Consider the following 25,749-nt stretch of genomic DNA (forward strand, 5'->3'; position numbering starts at 1 on the left):
GTGTTTGTCACTCTTGCTAGGCACAGCCATGTCCTGTCATTTTAATCTGCAGACTTGTCAAGTTTTGAGGGAGAATCAGTTGGCAAACATGCATTTGTTTTTAGATATTTAAGAAATAGTGTTATACGGTAATGTTGCCCAAGCGCATTATCTTATCTCTCTGAATCACTTAAATTGTATATCTTTGCCTTGTGGTGAGATTAGGATCGTGTTTAGCCTTGTTTATAAATGCCTCAGCTTATGGTCTTTTTTTTTTTTTTTTTCATTCCAGACCTACTCTTGGCAGTACTTGGTATGGTTCAAACAGTAACTTGACATCGACTGATTCGACGCCAAGCTCAGAAAACACCAATGATTCTGGTAGGTGCATTTTTTGCAATTCTTCATATGTTGGTGGTATGAAATATTACTTTTTTAGTGGTTAACATTACTGGTCCCTAAGAAGGACCCATCTTAAAATTATATCAGATCCAGAAACTGAGGTGTTGCTAGTTTTTCTGTGCTGTACCAGTTACAGAATTCAGTAGTACAGCTTGTATAAAAATTGTATGTAACCATTTGAAGTTTTACCCTTTTATCAGAAGCATTGTTAGGTTGTTTGACCACCTAGATATGATCATACAGCATTAGGCCTTGTAACTCTACTTATTGTATCTAACCAGAGGGGATTTTGGGCATAATGACAAACATGTCATGCAGTCCTCCAAAATTTGAACAGTGTGTTACGTAGAACGTTTTATGCCAGGTGCTCACTTGTTGGAATCCTCATCACTGACCATATTCTGTTTTTACTCTCCTTTAATGTAGGTGGATGAACTCTTTGACTTCTCTATTTATCTTCTCTGTTTTTATACATGAACTTACCTGTTGTTTACATATAGCTGTAATTCTCGATCTCGACAGAAAATTCAAAACTGGCGGTCCGCTTAATATATGGTCAGGTGATACGACTACCCCCCTCTACTGGGTACCTGATCCATTTCCATCAACAACTAATCATATTTTCTCTGTCGGGGTCAACTAGTCGCCTGCTCCTCTTCAGAAATTCATCGGTGCTTTTTCGTTTCTTCTTTGGTGAAGTACCCACTTTTGTTGACGGTTCTGGCTTGTTTTTGGCTTTGGTTGAGATTTTTCTAGTTATGTCTGATTCAGGATCTCAAATTAGATATTGCGGGGTTGTAAACTCGAATGTCTCGGTCTGCATAGACCCTCACTCTTCTTGCTCTAACTGTAGAGGGAAATTGTGTGAATCTGGATAGATGTGGATGAATGTTCGTCTTTGTCTGTGCTTGATTGGCAAAAGTTGGCTAAATATCAGGCAAAATTAAGTAAAGATAGGGCACGTAAGGCTTGGCCAGAAGTTCCTCCCAGAGTAGGAGTAGTATTGCCTCTTGTTCTGTTCCTGTTACCCCTCCTGTTCCCGATTCCTGCCCCGAACCTGTTGTTTCCAACCCACTACCGTGTCAGACCTTCGGGCAGAATTTGATGGTAAGATTTGGCTCTTTTCTCTCGATAGAGAAGATTGGCCAGGATGTGAGTGGCGATGTCAGACATCGAAGTGTTGCGAGTGATAGTGTTGTGGAGGTGACTGTTACGTCCCCCTCGTTCTCCTAGGTCGAGGCCTCTGTCCGGCTCCCAGGGCTCAGGGAGAAGACATGCCGAGTCGAAGGGAGGCGAGTGGGGCCTGCTCTGAGCAGTTGCCCCCTCTAACAGTCCTGTTCGTCCCCAGGCTGTTGCAGTCACTGTTGGAAAGCGATGGAAGTGTCTTCTTGTGCTTCTGTTTCGTCGAGGAGGAGTTGGAAGCAGTCAGAGTCTAGTAGGGGTCGCTGAAGAGGCGAGCTTCCTCTCCAAGTCAAGTTCCTATCAAGAAACTTTCGCACGTTCTCCTCTTCCGTCTTGTAGCTTTGGGATAGCCCAGAGATCTCTTCTTCTTCAGGCAGTCCGGATGTACGCTCTACGGATCGTAGCGGCGCCGGATCCTCCTGTTAGCATGCAAGAAGCGGCTTCCTTCCCGTTGGATCCCAAGTCGGCTTTTATGCCTCCGGTTCCTGGCCCCTTCGCAAGAGGACAAATTGGACAAGATTTTGAGACTTTTCAAGGTTTTAAAGCTCCAGCACTTCAGGTTCCTTCTGCAACTGAGGCTCCGGTCTCTGCTCCCCGCTCACGCACCTGGCGCCGCTTCCGGCTGCAGCCTGGCTCGCTTCCTGTGCGCCTGGCTCCGCTTCCGATCGCGCTCTGGCGCCACTTCCGGCCGCACTCACGACGCTACTTTGGCGCTTGGCGCCAAAACACGTTTCCAGGCGCTGTGTTTGCGCTAGCGCTACCGTGGTTTTTGGCGCCTCTTGGCTCGGGATCTTCTAAGGCTCCTGACTCCTCTCAAGCTCATGTTGATACGCTTGACGCTGGTCGGGCTCTTGGCGCCCTCGGTGACGTCAGCGATACTCAAGAGGATAACGCAAGTTTGGCCCCGGAGACGTTTCTATCCGCTGGTGCTCCAACTGCTTCAGAGATTCTCTCCCAGTTTCGATGTTTCGAAGTAGATGATGTTCCGTCTGCTCCCCTCGTCCAACTTTAAGCATCTCTTACAACTTTTTGAAGAACTTTTTCAAAAGACTTTGCTCCAGCTTCCCTTAAGTCTCCGACTACGCAGTTTGCTGGCTGATTTTAAACCTCCTTCCCTCTAGATTTCTGAAGCTGGTCCTGTCTGTTTCAAGCAAGAGCTTTCTCCTCGAAGGCAAGAAGGATGGTTGAACAAGAAAAGATCTCAGGGTAAAACATCTTTCTGTTTCCCCCTCTCAACTGTCTTTTAAGTCTCGTTCGTGGTATGAGACTGTGAGTCTTTTCCTTGGGAGACTCTGCCTCCTCTCAAGGGGATTTCTCCAGCCTTGTGGATTCTGCCCGTCGCCAGCTTTTCTTACGTCAAAGTCGGCTTCTCGATCTTCGGAGATTGACCATCTGGTGAAGAGTTCTATAGGATCTTGGAGATCTTTTCTTTTTATTGACTGGTCTATAGGAGCCTTGAGCAGGATAGTGAAAGTCTGTGATCTTTCCCCCCAAGACTGCTACAGATCTTGATGCTATTTTGGCCTGCCTGGACAAGGCCATCACGACTGAACGTCAGAAATTGCCTCAGTGACTGCTACCAGCATTTTGAAGAAGAGAGCACATTGGATTTCGTTTGTCGCGAGGTCTCCAGGAACCAGAAATCTGCTCTTCTTTTGCTCCTTTGCTTAAGAGATCCCTTTTTTCCGCCACGTTAGTTAGGAAATTTCAGGAGGCTCTCTCCATGATCTACTCAAGACCTACTGGCTCATTCTTGAAAAGACCCAGGTTTTCGACTACTCCAGTAGTACCCAAGCCTTCTTTCCCTGTATCCTCTAGGCCTTCTCGGGTACTCCTTATAGGCCCTTTTCCGTGCTGGGGAAGAGGAAAATTCTCTTCTCATCCCCAGAGCTAGGGGTACCAACCGATGAGTTCAAGGTCCTTCATGCAGCAGTCGGAGCCAGCTAAAGTCGTTCTGGCAAGTTTGGGAGGCCAAGGGAGCAGAACCCTGGGTGATCAACGTTCTGAGAGAAGGCTACACCATTCCTTCTCAGAGAGTCCTCCTTTAAAGTCTTCGCCAGTAGACTTCAACGTATCATCCAGGGACTCAGAGAACTTGTGGTGTTGGAGGAGTGAGTTACTTCCCTCCTTCAAAAGGGACCATAGAAGCAGTCCTCGAACCTTCATCTCCGGGGTTCTACAACCGTCTGTTTCTGGTTCCAAAATCGTCAGAGGATGGAGACCAGTCCTCGGCGTAAAAAGCGCCCTGAACAAATTTGTGCTTCAAAACACCATTCAAGATGGAAACCACACAGTCGGTTATCAATTCCCTGAAGGAAGGGAGACTGGATGGTGTCCCTCGATCTCAGGACGCATACTTTCATGTACCTATCCATCCGAGATCAAGGAAATTCCCTACGGTTTGTGTTCAGAGGCAGGGCTTTTCAATTCAGGGCTCTTTGCTTCGCCCTATCAACAGCCCCAAGTTTTCACAAGGACGATGGCTCCAATTGCGAAATGGTTTCACTTAGAGGAATTCACATTTCCCTTTACCTCGACGACTGGCTGATCCGGTCTCCGTCAAAAGGCCAATGCATGAAGGACCTACAAAGGACCCTTTCTCTTACCGACAATTGGGACTCATAGTAAATCTTCCAAAGTCACAACTCTCTCCATCTCAAGACTTGACTTATTTGGGAGTTCGGATGAACTCAGTTCTTTTTCAGGTTTTTCCGACGTCTCAAAGGATCGAAATGCCTGCTGAAAGTGAGATACCTGATGGCAGCCAAGACTTGTTCTGCCAAGGAATGGATGAGCCTTTTAGGCACCCTCTCATCGCTAGAGATGTTAGATCAGTCTGGGGAGGCTACACATGAGACCTCTTCAGTTCTTCCCTACAGCAGATCTGGGAACAGGAAGAAAGACACGGGATTCGTTTGTTTTTCCTCTATCCACTCCAAGTAAAGCAAGACCTGTCATGGTGGAATGACAGGAGCAAACTAGATCGAGGTTTGTCACTGAGACAGAGGAACCCAGACCTGATGTTGTTCTCCGGCGCTTCAGACGAGGGTTGGGGAGCAACATTGGGGATCTTCAAGTGTCAGGCAATTGGTCTTCATCCCAAACAGGACTGGCACATAAATGCGAAAGAGTTGAAGGCAATTCATCTAGCCTTGGAACATTTTGTGCTTCTGGTGGAAAACAAAAGATAGTAGTGCACTCGGACAACTCCACAGCTCTGGCGTGCGTGAAGAAACAAGGAGGCACTCACTCCTTCTCTCTGTTCGAGATGCAAAAGACCTGCTTTTGTGGGCGGCAACCAAGAACATAGAGCTAGTAACTCGCTTCATCCCGGGAGCTCTCAACGTAAGAGCCGGATATCCTCAGCAGGTCACTCCAGGTCATTCGACGAATGGACCCTCCACCAGAAAGTCTGCCAAGGCCTGTGGAAGGTTTGGGGAACTCCATGTTAGACCTGTTCGCAAACTAGGGAAAACCGCAGACTACCTCTCTTTTGCTCTCCTGTTCCAGACCCAGAAGCATTAGCGGTGGATGCCATGCTCCTGGACTGGTCGGGTCTCTTCCTTTATGCATTCCCTCCTTCAGGATGCTGGGAGAAGTCCTGAAAAGTTTCGAGCACACAAAGGTGTGTCAATGATCCTTATAGCTCCATGGTGGCCAGGAAGATCATGGTTTCCAGAGCTACTGGAGAAAGTAGTGGATTGGCCAAGAGGTTGCCATTCAGACCAGACCTTCTGTGCCAGTTGCACAGCAGAAAGTTCCACAGGAACCCGTCAGATCTAAATCTGACAGGGGTTCAGACTCTCGGCGACTCTACAGGAGGAGGGCTTCTCTAGAAGAGTGGCGCGGCAATGGCTAGATCAACCAGGCCCTCGTCTGCAAAGGTCTATCAAGCGAAGTGAAGCGCTTCAGGGAGTGGTGCTCGAGTCTGGAGTGTCTTCCACTTCTACGACTCTAAGCCAGGTGGCGGATTTTCTTTTGTTTCTGCACAAGGAGAAGAAATTGGCTGTCAGCACGATTAAAGGGTATAGAGTATGCTGGCGGCAATTTTCAGGAATAGAGGTATAGACCTTTCCTCAGACAAAGATATTGCAGAACTCCTTAAATCCTTTGCTACCACTAAAGGCAAATCTCTTAGTACCGCATTGGAATTTGGATGTGGTGCTAAAGTGGCTTACTTCCAAATCTTTTGAGCCTTTGAGTTCCTGCTCGTTAGGAATCTAACTAAGAAAACTCTCTTTCTCTTGGCACTGGCCTCGGCAAAGAGAGTAAGTGAGATTCATGCTCTGGACAAAAGAGTTGGTTTGTGCGGATAAGGCTGTAGTTTCCTTCACCTTTGGGTTTCCTAGCTAAGAACAAAAACCCTAGTAATCCATGGCCAAGGGATTTCCCATTCCTAGCCTATCACTCCTGAGTGGAAGAGAAACGGAGAGACTTCTCTGTCGGTCAGAGCTTTGAAATTCTATCTGGACAGGACCAGAAGTGTAAGAGAACTCATGATTTTTATGGTGCTCAACTAGAACCCCAAGAACCCTCTATCTAAAAATGGGATTGCTTTCCTTTGAAAGAACTGATTCAGGAGGCACACAAGGAATTAAGGGATGTGGATTTCCCCTTAGTTAAAGTGAGGCCTCATGAAATTAGGGCTATTGCAACTTCTTTAGCCTTCAAGAAGAACATGGCTTTAAAGGACATTCTAAGTTCAACTTATTGGAGATGTTCGTCTGTTTTGCCTCGCATTATCTGAGACAGATCCAAACCACATATGAAGACTGCAGTACATTGGGCCCCTTTATTGCGTCTGACATTTAGTGATGGGCAAGGAAACCAGAGGCTCTAGATCCTCTCCTTAGTTTCCTTGGTGCAGAAGTTTTCTTTTGGTCGACTACTGAGCCTAAGAGGTTAGATGGCCTAGTAGGTCTAATTTTAATAGGTTGGTGTGAGTTTTTTTATGGTTGGGTGATATGATGGTGGATGGCACAGGTACTGCGCCCTGAGCAGGGCATTATATGCTTTGGTTGATTGTGTCGAACCGGCTGGGCCAACAGACCTTTCTCCATATAACAACCTGGAAGTCACTGAGCTACTAGGTCGCAGTTGCACTAAGGATAGCAGGTTACAGAGGCAGTAACTGAGAAAAACAGCTTCTTAGCAGGTAAGGATCCAAAGTTAAGCGTTTTTTCTTAGCCTGATGATCTCAGGTTTTCCATTAACACTTACAGCTGTCCATGCCCAACCTCAATGTGGCAATCAGCTATATGTAAACAACAGGTAAAGTTCATGTATAAAAATGACATTTTATAATAAAATAAGATTTTTATATCATACATACCTGTTGTTTACATATAAAAGATTCCACCATACTCCCATAAGGGACAAGGGGACATAGAAATATGATTAGTTGTTGATGGAAATGGATCCAGGTACCCGGTGAGGCGGGATGATCGTATCACCTGACCATATATTAGCGGGACCGTTTGAATTTTCTGTCGAGATCGAGATTACAGCTATATGTAAACAACAGGTAAGTATGATATAAATCTTATTTATTATAAAAATGTCATTTTTTGTGGTATTGTATGGGAAATGTAAAAGTTAAAAACTTCAAATTTTTATTTGACTCTTCAACAGGCCCTGGCACAGATTCTTCACCTCTTTCAAGTCCTCTGACTGCCCTTGGATTTTCACAGAACACAGGAAACAACAACACTTGCCTGTATAGAATGCCCATCGTTGGTTATGAAGTTCTGGAGGAGAGGTCACGATTCACAGTAAGTATGTTTTCAGTGGAGCAGAACCGGAAAATTCATTACAAACTTTACAGTAATTTCTTTATGAATCATATACAGTTGTGGTGATTCAACTTTAAATGGTTAGTATTGTTTTGAAGTAAAAAACTTAGCTATGTAGGCTTTATGATCAAATCGTAACACAAGATTTGGAATATGCAATAGAGCTCTTACATGGTCTCCAAAGAGTTATTGAATTTGAGAAACTTAGCCCTTATTTTGTGAAGTTATGTTGTGAAGCAACTTGCGCATCCATGAAGGTTTAAGATTCAGTTTATAAAGGGACTCAGAATCTATATTGGAACTTTTAAATGTTCTCCATAGGGCTCTGAAAAAGAATGATTGTAACTTAGTACTCACTATAGTATTTTATTTTTTCGAATATTACACAAATACTGTTATAAAATTCATTTTTATTTCCATTTATGGGAATAACAGTAATTTTCTAAATAAAAATCTCATTTGTGATTCCTTTGTACAGGTTTTCAAAATACAAGTTATGCATCGACCCTCTGGTGATCAGTGGTTTGTCTTTCGCCGCTATACAGACTTTGTGAGATTGAACAAGAGAGTAAGTATGATTTTTCAAAATAGTTCTTGTTCGCAGTAGTTGAATTATTATTGATAGTGAAAGAAAAGTGCCTTGAAAACTGCCATGTTGACCTGAGAATGGGTCCTGTCTTAGAGATAGTTTCTCTGTACCATAGTTTGTGTTACATTGGTAGTTGTTGTTGCTGTTGATTGAGATTTGCCAATCTAATATTGGATATGACCAAAGTATAGTTTTTATTATTTTTATTTTCAGTTATCTCTTGTAATGTTCATTTTATCTGTATCAACAAAATAAAAAATGCATCACTGTATAACACCTGAGACAAATGAAATTCTACAATAGTAGTTCAATACAGTACTGTATTAGATTGTTTTTTTTTTATTATAAAGATGATGATAAATTACACTCTGGTACTCAGAAACTAGGATTTTGTTCAGTGTTTCCTATTAATCAACAGCTACGATCTGAGTTTCCTGGCTTGAGATTTGCTCTGCCTCCTAAAAGGTGGTTTGGCGATAACTTTGACCCCATCTTCCTTGAAGACCGGCAACTAGGACTGCAGGCATTTATTGATAATATCATTGGTAAGGCATTTAAGAAGACACTCATCCAGTATTTGATCATTTATTACAATAATAGTTCAGTTATGTTGTATTGCAAAACAATTTACATTTATCAGGAGTTTGTATAAAAGTACAATGCTCTTATATTTTGCACAGTACAAACTGTAGTTTTACTATATACAGCTTAAAGGCTTAGACTTCCCATCTCCTTATTTTAATGTTTTGCAGTGATTATGGGGTGCTTAACAACAATAAGAACAGATAGTTTGTTTTATTGTTAACGAGTAATAAGAGGCCTGCATACCTCATTTAAAGAGTTTGCGTTGTACAAACTATCCTAGTGGATTTTAAGAGTTTTGAGAATCATTATGAACATTTTGCTCCTCCAAAGTATATTATATTCTGATGGAATTTGTCTCGATTATTTTTTTCTTGTTTTGTTGGAACAATGTGATAAATGTTTAGATGGATTCAGTTTTAGGATTTTTGGAACCGGGTTGTAACAAGAGCATATAATTTAACATACAACTTACCTGTTAGTTACGTATAGCTTTTAGTTTTGGCGTCACGCAAAATTTCAAAACACTGCAAGGCAGCGCCAGTCCTAATATCGGGTGATCGCCCATACCTGCCCTCTGTCGGGTACTAGAACTATTCCAACATGCTTCAGAATAATTTTGCCGTCACGCCGGTGACATTGTTGTCGGTACTGAAATAAATTTCATTGTATCTGCCTATCGAGCTGTTTTCACTTGGTGAAACTCTTGTTGGTTTGCGGCTTTGCCAGTTATTTGTCACCTATTTAGTCAGGTTTTCTGATAATTATGTCAGATTCTGGGTCTTATACCTTAGGGTATGCAGCAAGGCTGTAAGACGAGGTTGGTCAAGGCTGGTCTTGATCCTCATTCAATTTGTGTGGCTTGTAGAGGTCAGGAATGTTCATATGAGAGGAAGTGTGATGAATGTGTCAACTGACTGAAAAAGATTGGAAGGCTCTATCTAAGTATGTAAAGCTTGAGAAAGATAGAGCCAAGGAAAGCTTTAGCTAGAAGTTCTTCTTCTCTCTCAGAACCAGGAATCTCCCTAGCTATGCAGGAAACTTCTATTAATAATCCACCTGGCTACTAATATTCCTATTCCTGACTCTGATATCCTGAACCCGTTACACTTTGTCTGAGTATCAAGTCAGATGGACGCCAGATTTAACCTTATTGTGGGGGCCATGGAGGATATTGGCGTTAATGTGAAAATCCCTTCATGAGCGTATGGATTCTTTCAAGATATTGTGAATAATTTAAGTGCCGTGCAAAGTGTTAGTGTGGTGGAGGAGGTGGTTACTCGCCTACTCGTTCTCCTAGACCTAAGCCTCTGTCAAGCTCCCCTGCCCCTGGGAGAAGACATGCTGAAAGTCCAAGGGAGCGAGTGGGGTCTGCTCCACCAGCAGCCGCCCCTCGGGTGCCAGTCCTGTTGTTTCCCAGGCTGTTTCAGGCGCCGTTGGGGCGACTCAGAGGAAGTGTCTTTCTTCAAGCTCCAGTGATTGCCTCAGAGACTGGAGATTTCCACGAGTCTAGACCATTGAAGAGGTCAGGAATCTTTAGCCTTCAGCGGTTCAGAAAGAAGAAGCCTTTTAAACATCACAGCCTTCCTGTAGTTTTTGGGAGAGTCCGGAGAGATTTTCAGTAAGAAGAGTCTTCTCCCAGGCGCAAGACTCGTAATGCGCAAGAGGTATAAGACTTCCCATTCGGTATTGCCCAGCGTTCGGTGTTTCTCCTTTGGTTTCACGTAAGCCTGGCCACAGGCTTCTGCGCCTCTTCCTCACGATCCTGGCTCTACTGATCATCGTTCCCCAGTTGGATCTCGTCTACTCATGACTTTTTCTTGAGCGATGCACAAGAAAAATGGAAGCATTCTTAGCGGCTCGGAAGGCCTGATTCTTCTCCAGCAAAGCCTTCTGAAGTGTATTTGATGCCTCCTCCTTCGTCCTAGAGCTCTCAGGCGCCCAGCATCCAAGCTCCTCCTCGATCTGTGTCTCTTGATCCTCCTTTGGTTCAGGCTCAGGATCAGGCTCCACGCCCTAGTCAAATTCAGGCGCTCCCTCAAGATTTAGCGCTCTCTCAGGCTCAAGCGCCTCAGGTAGCGCCAGGTGAGCGCCATCCCAGGCTCCTTTGTGGCGCCAGTTCAGGCTCTCTTGTGGCGCCAGTTCAGGCTCCTCTTGTGGCGCCTACTCAGGCTCAGGCTCCCTCCTCAAGCTCTTATTCAGGCTCACTACTCCTCCTTCACAAGATGTGTATGTGCAAGCGGAAGGTTTTTTCCTATTTGTCTGAGGAAGAAGTTGTGGAAGAGTTTCCTGTAGACGACAGACTCTCTCGCTCGGATTATAAGAAGCTTCTTTCGCTTTATTGATAATTTTCCTGAGGATTTTGCACCCCTCGCCCGGCTCTCTCTCTCAGTACGAGACTCGAAGCCTCCTACCTCTTCCTTTATGAAGTTAGTGCTTTCTATTTCAGCCAAGAAGGCATTAAAGAAAATGAACCTGGTTGGAAGACAAGCGTGATCTGGGGAAAACCACTTTCTGCTTCCCTCCTTCCAAGCTTTCTACTAAGATCGAGAAGGCTTGCTCACGACACTGGGGAAGTTTTTTCTCTCTGGGAGCTTCTCCTCTCTCAGGAGACTTCTCCAGTCTCGTTGATTCTACTAAATGGATTCTCTGCGATGAACTCATTTCGGATTTTCTTCTCCTTCAGAGTTGGACCACCTTTTGAAGAACGTTTTCCGAGTTTTGAAGTCATCAGTTTTATGGACTGGACTATTGGCGCTTTGGGTAGGAAGGTAAAGTCTTTGGTCTTTCGAGCGCATTTCGATGATTTCTCTTCTGTTATGTCCTGCTTAGATAAAGGGATTCGTGACGGTGCGTCTGAGTTAGCCTCCATCTTCCACGTTAGGAGTTCTTAGAAGCGACAACTTTGGTGCTCTTTTGTCGCTTCGTGGAGTTTCTAGGACTCAAAGATCGGCTCTTCTTTTTCGCACCTCTGGATAAGAAGTACCTTTTCCCTCAAGAACTTGTGGCGAAGTGTGAAATCCCTTACTCAAAGTCCACACAGACCTTTGGCACAATCCACTCAAAACCAAAAGCTCCTCAACCTTCTCTGCCAGCAAACTGCGTCCTCTAGTTAATCAAGATAGGCCCTTTAGCAGGCCCTCACCCGATACAGGATCACCGTTTCGGGCAAAGCAAGTTTTGTCTCCAAGGCTATCAAACCCTCAATTAAAAAGTGATCTGCATGTCCTCCATGCACTAGTAGGAGCCAGACTTCAGCAGTTCTGGCAAATTTGGGAGGAGATCGGGCGGACCAGTGGACCACGTCGTGCTAAAGGAAGGATATTCTATCCTTCCTCAAGAGGCCCCCCTCTTGCAACAGAACCTTAGCTGACAGCATATTCCAGCAACCAGAAAAATGCTTTCGGTTCTGAGTGCGGAAGCAGACTCCATGCTTTAAAAGGCGATAGAGATCGTGGAAGAAGTCAACTCTCCAGGCTTTAAACCGCCTTTTTCTTGTTCCAAAAGGCCTCAGGCGGGCTGGAGACCAGTCCTGGACGTGAGTTCTCTCAACCTTTTCGTGGAGAAACCAGTTTCGATGGAGATCACGCAATCCGATCCCAATTCTCTTCCGAGTTGGATGGTTTCAGTAGATCTGCAGGACGCTTACTTTCACATTCGATCCATCCCGCGTCCAGGAAGTTTCTTAACCGTTTTCCAGGAGAAGACTTATCCAGTTCAGGACTCTGTGCTTCGTCTGTCCACAGCCCCCAAGTATTCAAGAGTTATGTCCACTGTTGCCAAAGCTCTTCATCTCAGAGGAATAAAGATCTCTCTCTATCTAGGACGATTGGCTCCTTAGTTTCCCAGTCTCAGTCTCAGTGCTTGGAGGATTTGAAAGTAACTCTGGAGCTTGACACAGAAGCTAGGACTTCTAATCAATTGGAAGAAGTCTCACCTATCTCCCCTCACAATCCAGGATCTATTTAGGAGTGAGACTGGAAACAGTTCCTTTCTGGCTTTCCGTCAGATCAGCATCTCGGACTGTCTCATGAAAAGTCCAGAACTTTCTGGATATGGATACCTGTTCAAAGGCTTGGATGAGCCTCCTGGGAACTCTGGCGTAAATAGAAAAGTATGTCTCCTGGGAGACTTCACATGAGCCCCTTCAATTCTACCTCAGGGAGCAATGGAACAGGAAACGCTTCCAGACTCCTTCTCCTTTCCAATCTCGGACCGTATCAGGAGGATCTAAGGTGGTGGTTAGATCGGAAGAAAAATTGAGAAAGGTCACTCTCTGTTTCCGTCGAACCGAACCACGGAACTGTTTGCAGACTCGTCAGAAGTAGGATGGGGAGGCGGCGTTGGGGGCAAAAGAAATTTCAGGTTTGTGGAATCGACCCAGAAAAAGAATGGCACATCAACAAGAAGGAGTTGGAAAGCAACACCTGAGTCTCGTACACTTCCTACCATTAGTACAGGGACAAACAGTTCTGGTTTCATTCAGACAGCACCACAAGCGTTGTCTTACATAAAAACAGGGGCACTCATTCTTACTCCTCAGCGAGGTAGCAAGAGACCCTCCTTTGTGGGCAGAGAAGCACAAGATTCTGCTCTAACGAGATTCATTCAGGGAGCCTCAACGTGAGAGGGACTCCTTGAGCAGGGCTTCAGGTTCTGTCCACAGGTGGATTTTGCACGAAGAAGTGTGCAAGTCGCTGTGGAGACTTTGGGGTCAACCTCTGGTAGACCTGTTCGCGACGAACAAGTCGAACAGGCTCCCAATCTTCTGCTCTCCTGTCCCGGACCAAGCAGCCTTCCAGACGGACGCACGCTACTGAATTGGTCGGGTCTGGACCCCTACGCCTTCCCGCCGTTCAAGATGTTAGGTGCGGTGTTGAGAAATTTCAGCACCACTCCAACACCAGGATGACGTTGATAGCCCCCTTCTGGCCTTCCAGGGATTGGTTCCCAGTTCTCATGGATCTCTTGATAAACTTCGAGGAGCCTTCAAACAGAGTAGATTTACTCAGACAGCCCCACTTCAGGAGATTTCACGAAAACCTGTCAAGTCTGCGGCTAACAATCATGCGTTCAGACTATCGAACGCCTACTTAGAAGCAAAGGATTTTTGAAGAAAAGCGGCTCAATCCATCGCTAGAGCCAGAAGACCTTCTTCGATCAAGGTCTAAGAGTCCAAGTGGAATATGTTTCGTTCATGGTGCAAAGATCATGACATTTCCTCTTCCAGAACCTCAGTGACGCAGATTGCGGATTTTCTTTTTGTTCCTCGGGAATAAGAACCTTTCTGTATCCACCCTTAAAGGTTATCGTAGCATGCTGGGTACTGTTTTTTTTTTTTTACGTCACAGAGGTTTGGATATCTCTAATAACAAGATATAACGGACCTTATTAAATCCTTGAGGTACCTCTAAGAGGTCAGATGCTAAAAGTTGTTTCGTGGAATCTTGATGTAGTCCTGAAGTGGCTTATGTCTGAGAAATTTGAACCTATGGATTCTGCTTCTTTAAGAGATCTTACGAGGAAAACCCTCTTTTAGTTTTGTTAGCTACAGCTAAGAGAATCCAGTGAGATCCACGCCTTGGATAAGAGAGTAGGATTCTCTGCTTCAAAAGCAATTTGTTCTTTCAAACTGTTTTTTATGGCCAAGAAACGAGACCCTTCGCACCCGTGGCCTCGCTCTTTTGAGATTCCAGTCTGTGGAATTGGTAGGTAGGAGCAGGAGAGTTCACTCTGCCAGTCAGAATGGAAATATTATTTGAAGGACTAAAGATATTAGGGGTCCTTCAGATTCCTTGTGGTGTTCGGTCAGGAACCCTCTTAGACAATGTCCAAGAATGCCATGTCCTTTTTTATTAGAGATCTGATTTCTGAAGCTCACTCCAATATTTCAGAGAATGATTTGAAAATGTGTAAAAGTGAAGGCTCACGAAGTGAGGGCTATCTCTACTTCTCTAAACTTATAAAGGAACCTCTCCCTTCAAGATATTGTGCAAGCAACCTACTGGAGATGTAAGTCTGTATTTGCTTTGCATTATCTCTCTATAAGTGCAGACAGTGTTTGATGAGTGCAGCACGTTAGGGCCCTTTGTTGTATCTGGCACGGTAATGGGTAAAGGGGTAAAGGAGGACTAACCTACCTTACTTACTTGTTTTTGGAGTGTGAAGGTTTTTACGGTTGTCTGTGAGGGTAAGTGTTGGTTAGTTTTACCCCACAGTTGGTTTTGTTTTTATGGTTATGCTTTTCTTTGGTGTTGGGTGACCCCTTTGTAATTCATGATGTTTGTGTGCTAAGCCTGAGCAGGCATACTTGTGGTATTGTCACGTACATGTCCTAGGTGACTGATACCCAGCTTAAGCAATCTCACACAGGTCATTATACCCAGCGGTTGCTCTAAGGATAGCAGGTTACTGAGGCAGTAACTGTGGAATCAGCTACCTTAGCAGGTGAGGAACTAAGAAATTTTCTACATTAATAACCTTAATGTTTCCAACAACTCTTTTAGCTGTCATTGCCCCACCTCCTAAAGGTGTCAATCAGCTATATGTAACTAACAGGTAAGTTGTATGTGCTAAAATGACATTTTTATTCTAAAATAATGTTTAACACATACTTACCTGTTAGTTACATATACCTAAAAGCCCGCCCTCCTCCCCACGGGGACAGGTAGGGCAAATTATTCTGAAGCATGTTGGAATAGTTCCTAGTACCCGACAGAGAGGGCAGGTAAAGAGCGATCACCCGATATTCGGACTGGCGCTGTACGTTTGAAATTTTGCCGTGGCGTCAAAACTAAAGCTATATGTAACTAACAGGTAAGTATGTGTTAAACATTATTTTAGAATAAAAATGTCATTTTTTTTAATAATGCATGTTATTGTTCACTGCAAATTACATTTCATTTGAGAAATCATTGTATACATTTTAATTTGATATGTATTAAAGTAACACCAAGCCTCTTAATTTTCAGGGCATGCAAAAATCCGCGAAAAGAAGTGTGTTCGAGACTTCTTTTGTTTGGATGATCCTCCGGGGGCTCATGACACTCTCGAGGAAAGTCGGGTAGGTAGTCTCGTTTGGGATATTTTGCTTGTTGCCCGAGGTCTTGTAGTACCTCTCATGTCAAGGTATTAGTGGGTGATTACTGATACACTTTACTCTTGAAAGTTATCAGACACTTTTTAAGTGTCCCTGTAGTTTGTGGGCTTCTGATTCACGTCTGCATTGATCTGATGCTGAATATGGAAGGGTTGAAGATTAATTCAGGAGAAAACAGCATTGTTATTACTATTATTGTTTTTATAATCATTGTAATTATCATTGACATAGGTGACCAAAATAGATGAAGGGGAAAATTGTAGCAAGATAAAGTTGAGAAACTTGACCTCCAAGGGGGTGAGACCAAAGGGATTAGATGAAAAGTAAAATGTGAAAAACTGTTGGGCTTAAGGGATGCTGAAAAGAACATACAGTCATGGTTACAGGGCCTAAAACTTATACTGTATATTATATCATTAATACATGTAAATTATAGTGATACTAGTGTTAGGATGAGGTACTGTTGCAGTTAGAAATGATGTTAAAGTATTAAGAAAGAGGGTTAGTATGGCAAGAGAAAGTGACTGAGAAAAATGTCGGGTAAGTTCTACCATTGTATTTGAATGTAATACAGTGTTGTACGGAATTAGCATTGCACACTGTTGGTTGTCCCCGTAGGGAGGGTAGTGCCGAGTGTAGGTATTACTTACGGGTCTTTGCAGCGTCCCTTCGTAGCTGCAACCCCTTTCATCCCCTTGACTGTGCCTTTGTTCATATTCTCTTTCGTCCATCTTACTGTCCACCCTCTCCTAACAGTTGATTCATAGTGCAACTGCGAGGTTTTTCCCTCGTTACACCTTTCAAACTTTTACTGTCAATTTCCGTTTCAGTGCCGAATGGCAGTAGGTGCCCCAGTGCTTGGCATATGCGCCTAAAATCTATACAAATCAATCAAAAACCCACTGTTGGTTGTAGAGAAACAGAGATGTAATTGACACCATCATTATTACAGGCTATGTGCCAAAGTCTAGAGGAAAATATAGTGGATCTACAGGAGCAGCTGCGAGACAGGGATGGTGAGATTGCAGTTCTTAAGTCACAAGTCAATTTCTTGATGGCGCAGCAACACACACTTGTGAAAGCGCTCAGGTGAGTGTTTTTTCTGCGCAGCTGTTTCTTCTCCCACTTTTTCTTTCATGGAAATTCTGGTGTTATCTGCACTCATTAGAACTATGACAAGCACTGTGTTTTCTGTATGATTTGAAGTACATATTAAATGATTATCTTTGTTTTATTTGAGTTAGTTTTTGTCCTACAAGTTGTATATTGCCGGTACTTGATTTATGAAAAGTCTCATATAAAACCGTAGAGAATTTGATGAATGTTTTGTAGATTTTATGCCCTCTCTATACAAATTCCTGTACTGAAGTGCACTGTTAAATTATCTGACCTCTACCTCCTCCTAGAGACTAGAATTTGTGATGCTACAATATCTTGTTGCTTTCAGGCTTGAGTGTGAATTGCAGGAAAATGAAATCCACAGTCCAGGCTCGACACATGATCTTAACATGGCTTTACTAAGCATGTAAGTTTGTTTTACGGAGTGTTTCTTTTAAATGTCTCTTTTGAGGATGTTTACGTATGTGTTGGATGCAGCTTTTTATTATTGTTCGTAAATAGTACATATAGCTATAGTATGTGTATATATTTTATTTGAAGTAAAAAGAAAGTTTTTAAGGATGTAATTGTAAAACATTTTGAAAATAATGTTGAGATAGCATGATATTTTGAGTATTTTTTATTTATTAAGTCAGCTACATACAGTATTGCAATTTTATTTAGGTAGATTCATTTAAAGTTTGTGTTTCATGTAATTTCCTTTTATTCTGGTAGTCTTGATTATACAGATAATATAAGAAAGTTGTTGTTTATGTAAAAAAATTATAATATAATATATATATATATATATATATATATATATATATATATATATATATATATATATATATATATATATATATATATATATATATATATATATAATATATATATATATATATATATATATATATATACACATTAATAGAAATGTATGTATGTTAGTACATTTTATCCCATGTTTGTCTTTTGTTTGCATTTTGAATGTACACATACATGTTTTCAAGTTATCACAAACTAAAGGCTTATCACAAACTAAAGAAGCCTTTTAGAAAACAGCTATTCTTCTGAAAATGTGTTGTTCTCATTGATTATTTGCATTTTTGAGGTGTTATTTCACACATGCACATGACACATGATAGACTTTCTTCACTTGCACAGAACACAAATGATAATACACCTTTTTATGTGCTTAAAAACGAATTGATTATGCCTGTGAAGGATACAGGAGTGTTTGGAGTAAGTGGAGATACTCTTTAACCTTAAGAGCTGTCTCCTTTTTTAAACAGGAGACTTGGGTGCATTTTCTTATGACAGGTTTACACCTCAGTGAGTTATTCTTTGTAAATGTCTTGAGTGTAGTTCTGATTGTAAGGTCATCATTGTGGTATTTGTTTTTCCTGGTCATGTCTTTACCATATGATAAGTTTACGTGGCAGTTTATCCTTTTTACTGCATTATTGCCAATTTTTAGTCTTCACAGTTGATTATGTATCCTTGGCTCACAAGTCTTAAGTTTTTGTATAAAAGTGAAACTTTTGAGGAATTTTATTTCATTTAGGGTTGTAGGCTCTGTAAATTTTACTTATGGGGTGACAGAAAATGGCTTTTAGTTGCTGATTGAGAACAGGTCCTCATCGTCAAGATTTTTTCCAAGTCGCATGCACGTTAGATTTGTTGTTGCTTTGGTGTCACTTCCGTGATGCTAAGTTCTTTTAAAAGGCTGTACATTATGCATGGGGTATGTTTATATATATGTTTTGGGTATACTTGGTAGAAAAATGTATGCCTTTTTTTTGGCTTATGTATAAGAAATTAGACATTTTTTATGACATTTGCACTTGGAGCTGAGGGTAAAGGCTACATGGGTAGTAGAAGACTTCTGAACCTGTGTTTTTTTTTTTAATAAAGACACGTTCTAATTGTCTTTTAGCTTAGATAAGCTTCTGTGTCTATGTGCGCAAGCTTAAACTAGTTTTCCTAAGCTTTTTGCGAAGCTGAGTTATAGCTTTGCTTCATTATTTTCAATGACATGTAAGGGATTTTTTGTTCTAGTTTAGGAGCTAGGGTAATACTGAGTCAGTAATGATGTGCCTAGATTTAAGATTCTTTTAATTGTGTACATTACTGAAATAATATTGAAGGGTAGGTTATATTTTGTTATGTCATTTATTGATTTATTTATGGTCAAGGGACCCTTAGTTGCATATACATATATATGTAACTATGGATCTTTTAACCATAGCAGAATAAAACACAACATGTATTCTGTTGTGACATACAGTTATTACAAATGATACTGAAAGATTGTAGAGGTGTTGAGTAGCTTGCTTTAGAATACAATTGAAAAACTTTAATTCATTCATTGTCATTTTGACATGTATTAATCTCTCACTATGGTGAGTAGCAATATCAACTTTGGAAAGAATTTTACAGGTGCCTGTATTTTAATTCACATGGTGATACAGTTTTTGGTCGTAATTGTTTTGACAGTTCTTTCAATCTTGTTCCAATTCCTGGCTTCACAAAATTGTTCAAAAAGCACTGTTTACTCAATTTAGATGTATTCGGCTTTTAATATTGGTAAAACATTCAACCAAAGTATTTTCCAGACAGCCTTATGAATTTAACTGTGGTATGGGCAGGACACAATCCAGTAACTGTCATTTTTTTCATTAATGAAACAAATTTGAACTTATTTTAAAGTAAGAAGACATTGAGGTAACATGGTACAGTATCTGAATAAGTATCAGACCTTATCTAAAAAACATACAACTTCTTTTGTAATTAATCTGATAAAATAGTCTCATTGTGAGTTGTGGTTAATATTTTGTATTAGCTATCCTGTTGTGTATTATTACTCAGAACGAAAGAGACGGTACTCTATAATTTTTTGAAGTTTTCTTCAGTTATATAATTTTCAGTTATATAATTTTCCATGTGTTAGGCACTCTTGAGATGGAAGTACTTTACTGTGTTGCCGTATGCATTCAAAAGATATGACTGTTAGATTTAAATTAAATTGTGCTTTTTAGTATATAGTATTTCGGTCATTTTGTGTGAATTATGACTTATGCCCAGTTATTTAAATCCTAGTTATGAGAAACTTTAGGGATGTACGTCAGATTATCTTGGAGGTACAATATGGATTGTATGTTTCTGAAATTCATTTCTAAATCATTAGGCCACACCAAGTTTTTTAATCATTCTCCTTATGTCTTTTTCATCAACTTCTTACTGGCTTTTGAAGCTGACAAGCATTTTAGCAGCAGTAGTTAGAGAGTTGTGTTGATGCATGAATAACCTTGAATATTTGTAACTGTGTGAATAGATCATCAGGATTCAGTGTGATTTTCAGATGCGAGAAGACCTTGAATGGAGGTTTCCCTAGTTCTAGCCAATTATCCTCGATCAGGTAAGATTTAAAGCCTTTAATTTTCTTGTTTGCTGTATGTGCATTTATGGTAATTTTATCACTGATGTGAGATTTTTTTTAACTCTTGAAATATTGGTTCACAATTACCTCTTAATACCTAATTCACTTCCCCTGGTTTGGGTTGATGCACTTACTACATAGGATTCCCTTTGATGTGAAGTAGTCCCAAGGTGAAGTGAATTACAATATATTAAGAAGTATTTAAGATGTATTTACATCTGTAAACAGAATGTGCATGCATATGTACAGGTTTGTTTCAAAATATTAATAGGAACAAGGGTATTTACTAATTAGCATAGTTTTCAAAATCATCTTTCAAAGTGATGTTAAAAATGGGAAATAGTTATAGATTTTACTTATATTTTTTTTACATTCATTACTTCTTCTCTTTTGTAATTACCTGTTGTAAATATGTGCATAAGTCTTTAGGCAACACACCTTGTAGGTCAATATTAATAGATTTGTAATAAAGTATAATTTGCCCTGAGTGCCACACTATAGGTGGTGCCAAAGGTACTTTGATGCATCCGTTTGGCTCCAGCTACGTTGCTTTCTACCTTCGACTTTTAGCCATTCCTTTGATTTCTTCTTAATCAGCTGTCCAACTTCTTAAACGATCTTGCTTCTGTTTTTACTTTATTGATAACAAATTCTTTTAGATAAGTCATATGAGAGTTTGGAAATGTGACTAATTGGCTAGATAAATGTAATCAGTAATAATTATATTTAAGTACGGAGCATTCTCATTCATTGCTTAAGTTGAAATGGGGGTCATACATTGATTGCCGAGTCTTGTACTTCCAGTGCAAGATAGCTTTTGAGGGATTGTTTGAATTTAAGGTTGAATTTGAGGGCTGGGTTGCCTGAATAGTTAGTTGCAGATGTTAGTTACCTATTTTTGCTGTAAACTAAGATTTGATAAAGGAGAATTGTCAGATTTTTCTTGATATTGTAGCATTGCGCAATAATTCACGTTATGTACGTATTAAGTTCCAGTTTTGATCAATAGCAAATTTGGTTTTACCTTATCATTAGATCTAAGGAATTCAGTTGCGCCTAGAAAAGACAGAATTATTGTAAATATTGCTGTACTATGTAGGGGTACTGTATATGGAAATTCAGAAAGTTCTGGATTCACAGGTAACTGATTTTGTTTGTGTATTTTGCACAGATTATGCTAGAATGAGCTTTGAATGGTTTTAGAATGATTTAGAGCACTTTTCAAGAATAGAATGCTTGGCTGTTTTGGTTTAATCACCCTTCAAAATTAGACCACCTGTCTGTTCGTCTTGAATTATCAGTGGATGAATAAATGCAATAATTTATCTTGCAGAAATAGAGAGAGTACATCTTCAGTTGCGAACTTGCCTCCTGGAAATGGAAATAAACCTCGGGCAGCATCGATGATCGACTCGCCAGTTCGCAAAGCCTTAGAGAAGGTGTTCATTCCTCGTAGTGATTCTCATCCTGCCTTAACCACACCAGCCCAAGTGGCCTCCGCTTCAGTTGTCAATGGTAGTGAACCATCAGACACTAGCCGAGGGGACTCGCAAGATCGATAAAGTTAATTGAAACTGCTCGAAATGTTGAAGAGGCAAAATTTATCTCGTAAGATATTAACTCCTGAAATATTATGATGCCATGTTTATGGGTGGTAAGTCTTATAATAATACTAATATCTGCATTATATCTGTGGTGCATTTCATGCTACCATTTATTTGTTTACAAATTCTTAGTATACTCCATATAATTGTTAACCTGATGTCTCATGCATCCTTTCTTGATTGTATTAGATTTATCAGTTTTCGTGACCTTCCTTACAATATGTGAACCTCACTTGTTTTTAACACTTTAGAAGGCCCTGAAGTAGTTTATAGAAGGTATTAAGAAAGAAAAGGTTTGACACTTTCCTAATCATTGAGATTATCTGATATCTCCTTTCCTTCCTATACATAATCGCCATTTGTGAACAGTATAGGCAAGGTTAAGTTGTTTGAAGTTCAGCCTTTTCAGTTTATCACAATAGAATAAAACTGCTCATTATTTTATGCCTGTTGTGGAAGGAAGAGTGCATTGTAGCAATAAGAATGCTTGTTTCAGTGTGTGGGGTGTGGTTTATCCTACTACATACTGTCAAGAGTTATATATTTACAGTTAGGTAAGGTAGTTTTCAGGGTTTTATACAAAAGGAAGGTTCAAGTACCCACTGGTAACATGGTTGAACATTCATTAGCTTACAGTTGATCTTAAAACAGTTCCTTAATACAGTAGTTGCCTTGTTGAACATTGCCTTGAACTTTGTCATTTGAGGTTGTAGTCAGAAAATAGTAGAGTTGCACTTTGGAAACAAAGGCTGCCTTATTAGCTTTACTGATAATGTTGATTGTGTTTCTTAAGGATACAATATTAGCCTCATTTTGATCATTCAGTTTATCAGTTTGGATATACTGTATTAATTTATTACAGTATATTAATTTTTATTTCTTTCTGTTGCTGTTAGAATCCTGTTTTCAAGACAGGGATTCATGTTTGAGCGTACAGGTCGATGTTAATGAGGATGAAGTTATGTTACCCATGGTATTTTCAGTAACTTAGGATTTTGTGACCTGTACTGGAGGCTTGCTAGAAATTCGTAGAATATTAGAAGTTGAAAAACGCAAAATGTCACTGAATCTTTTGCAGAAATTAAGGTTGTACTCTACTAGAATGATAAGCGTGAATCTATCTAATCCAAGATTATGCTGTATAATAAGAGATAAGACCTGTTCACTAGTATGTGCTGATGTTGCACACATGCATCTTCTATTGCAATAGCTTGTGAACAGTGATTCATGTGAATCTAAGGTGCTATGACCCTGATAATGTGGTTTGTAGCCAAGGTTAGCCTTCTGAATTTCATCTGTTAAAATAATTCAGGATAGGATTTTACTATTTTTGAGGTTGATCCATTTTGTCATATTTTGCCATTTTATTTCAACAATAGTCTTGCATTATTGCATTATATTGCTAGAGGTATCATATTATATCAATTTAGTGCCAGTATATGTTGCGATTGTACCCCACACATCTCTCACATGATTTTAATGTCTGTTATTTCCAGTTGTTCCACCGTACCTGTACTCTGTTTGAAGGGATGAATTTTGAGTGCCTCATGTCCTTTTTTTCTTTTGGTACTTTTTTTAAAATTACTTACCTGGTTGTAAACTTGACATTTCATTTTTCCTTAGTTAATCAAGTTTAATATACATCTGAAATACTGTTCTCCAGTGTTCAACCAGGAGTAATGGTTTTTAAAGCATTCTTATGTCATTTTGATTTGGTAGCTTTCAAGACAGGTTGGAGTATGGTTAAGATTTTTTTATCGTTACATGAATATACCTGGACGAGTTTCTAGTCGTCTTTGAAATCTGAACTTATTTAGCAATCCAGTGTATAATAAGCTAGTCTAACAGTACTTTGTAGTTGTGATTTAAAGGGCAATAGTTGGAGTATCACCCTGGAAGGGTACTTGACTTCAGGTATGTTACAGGTCTTTTTTTAGTACAGTAACTAAGTTTAGGTGACTCGAAGCTTTAATCGTAGACCAAGGTTTAAATACAGTTGAAAATGTGCTGTTAAGGACTATATCTCGAAATGCATTTCATATAGTATTTGATGCTAATCAGTTAGTAAGCTGTAGAGGATAGTTGATAGATTCGAATGATTGTAGTTTGATTGCTTGGCTTCTTAGTGTGCACAAAGGTGAAGCTTTATTGATGCTGCAGTGAGTGCTCAATACCGGTCTAGATCCTTAGAAGCGAAGTAGTGAAGGAATCTGTTACCACATTACATTCTTTGTACTTACGGAAACTTCTTGAAACTTTTTAACTTTGTTTTTTAGCGGATCTCCCTAAGAATGTTTGCCAGATAAAATTTATTTTAAAAATTTGTTACCGTTAAGAATAGCGTAAGCAATTATATTTTTCTTGTACTTTAAGTATTTTAGAGGTGCTTACTGTAGCCAGTCTCTTTCAACGACTGGCTAGGTGTATTACATAGCTTGAAGTTAAACTTATATAGGTAAGCTGTGTAAAACAGAAAATATTGTGTTATTGGTGCTCTTTTGTTTATTTTTAATTTTTAATTACAGATTTCAATATAAGGTTTTTAAACTTAAGTTTATGTATTCTTTTGTTTTGCTGTGTGTGTCTGAATATGCATAAGGCAGAAATTTAGGCTATGAAGCTAGGTTGCTTAACTCAAATAACCTGCATTTATTTTATGTTTGAGTCTTCCTGTTGTACCTATTATTTTGCTCGTGACTGTTCACGACATTTATTAGAATTTTATCGATCCTTAAATGCAAAGTCGTCATAGAAATTTTCTGTGATAATGCAGTTTGAACACTTGTCTTTATATATATATATATATATATATATATATATATATAAATGATCAGTCATTGTAGCTCTAATTCTATATTATAGTACCAAATTGTTTTTTGTTGTAGGTGCACAGTGAAATTTTTGTATATCCCTCTTTCCCAATAAATGGCTATTGCATTGTAGGATATAGTGAAGTTAGAGTATCTCATTTCTTTATCGAGTTCTCCATATTTGATTTTTAAGTCCATGTAATTTTTTTTACTAACATTTGATTTGCCACCTTTACTTTTTCGACAGTACATCCATTTTCACCACATTCCATTCCTATGATCTGAAGACTTATTTCTGAGGTGTTTTTGTACGGGAATTTTTCGGTTGTATACATTAATACAAGTAACAAACAATTTTTAAGTCTTTTCAAATATACATTATATCCATGTCATTTTGTTAATGAGTATTAATACAGTACTTGTCATAAAGTAATACCTGGTCTGACAGAGGTTTTGATGTAGACTTGTCTGTGTAACTTGCAATTCTTGCCTGAGCTAAAGAGTTCGTAGTATGCTATGGTGATCATGAATATGTATTGCAGCTAATGTTAAGCTAAGAGATATACGACTCATATAATACTTGTTACTAGTGGTTTAACCTTTTGCTGAAGGTCAGTAGAAAGAGACTCATTTTGTTATGTGTGATTGTTTGATAGAGTTACTGAATACATACTGGTTTTGTGCCTGAATGCTTTTGATCTCTGCTCTGACAGTATTTTAGAAAAAGGTCTGTAGATCATGAATATCCCTCCATGTATCGAACCTGAAAATGTTCTATAAAAACAAATCTTGAGCAGTTTAGCCAGCTAACAAGTAGAGCAGTTAGGTATTCCACTGACTGAGCTGTGGATATCCACCTCGGTGACAATAACGAATGATCGATGACTTCCTTTACAGATTTTATCTCTTAAGTGAAGATATATAATAATCTTAAGCTTGCAGCAGGGAACCTATACCTCATTAGCAGCAGCCGTAGCATTGCATCAGCTTGCACTGTACTAGTGACTGAGGAATAGGCCATTGATATTACGAAGCTTGCTGATATGTCCATTATGTGACAGCTTGAAAAGCTAGAAAGGTACAGAACCTCCTACAGAAATATACTGATGTTACAGATTTTTCTCTGTCATAGGATTTGTCTGAGTTTTAGCAGCACTTCTGTAGTTAGGCTCAAGT

General features: G+C 40.1%; 1 protein-coding gene across 3 annotated transcripts in view; it reads left to right on the plus strand.

Annotated features, from left to right (window-relative positions):
- Positions 1-24,324, plus strand: part of LOC136844421 (uncharacterized) — a 28,604-nt gene extending 4,280 nt beyond the window's left edge. For 2 of the 3 annotated variants that reach the window (XM_067113618.1, XM_067113628.1), the window contains exons 4-12: positions 272-360; positions 7,195-7,334; positions 7,834-7,923; positions 8,363-8,489; positions 15,498-15,589; positions 16,578-16,714; positions 17,073-17,150; positions 20,082-20,138; positions 21,493-23,680. In XM_067113618.1, the coding sequence (XP_066969719.1) occupies positions 272-360; positions 7,195-7,334; positions 7,834-7,923; positions 8,363-8,489; positions 15,498-15,589; positions 16,578-16,714; positions 17,073-17,150; positions 20,082-20,138; positions 21,493-21,721 (1,039 nt within the window). In that variant the 3' untranslated portion in view covers positions 21,722-23,680. Of the gene's footprint in view, positions 1-271; positions 361-7,194; positions 7,335-7,833; positions 7,924-8,362; positions 8,490-15,497; positions 15,590-16,577; positions 16,715-17,072; positions 17,151-20,081; positions 20,139-21,492 lie in introns of all 3 variants that reach the window. The other variant, XM_067113609.1, reaches the window with a different exon arrangement.
- Positions 24,325-25,749: the final 1,425 nt, after the last annotated feature.

The sequence above is a fragment of the Macrobrachium rosenbergii genome, chromosome 2 (genome assembly GCF_040412425.1).
Source record: "Macrobrachium rosenbergii isolate ZJJX-2024 chromosome 2, ASM4041242v1, whole genome shotgun sequence".
NCBI lineage: Eukaryota > Metazoa > Arthropoda > Malacostraca > Decapoda > Palaemonidae > Macrobrachium > Macrobrachium rosenbergii.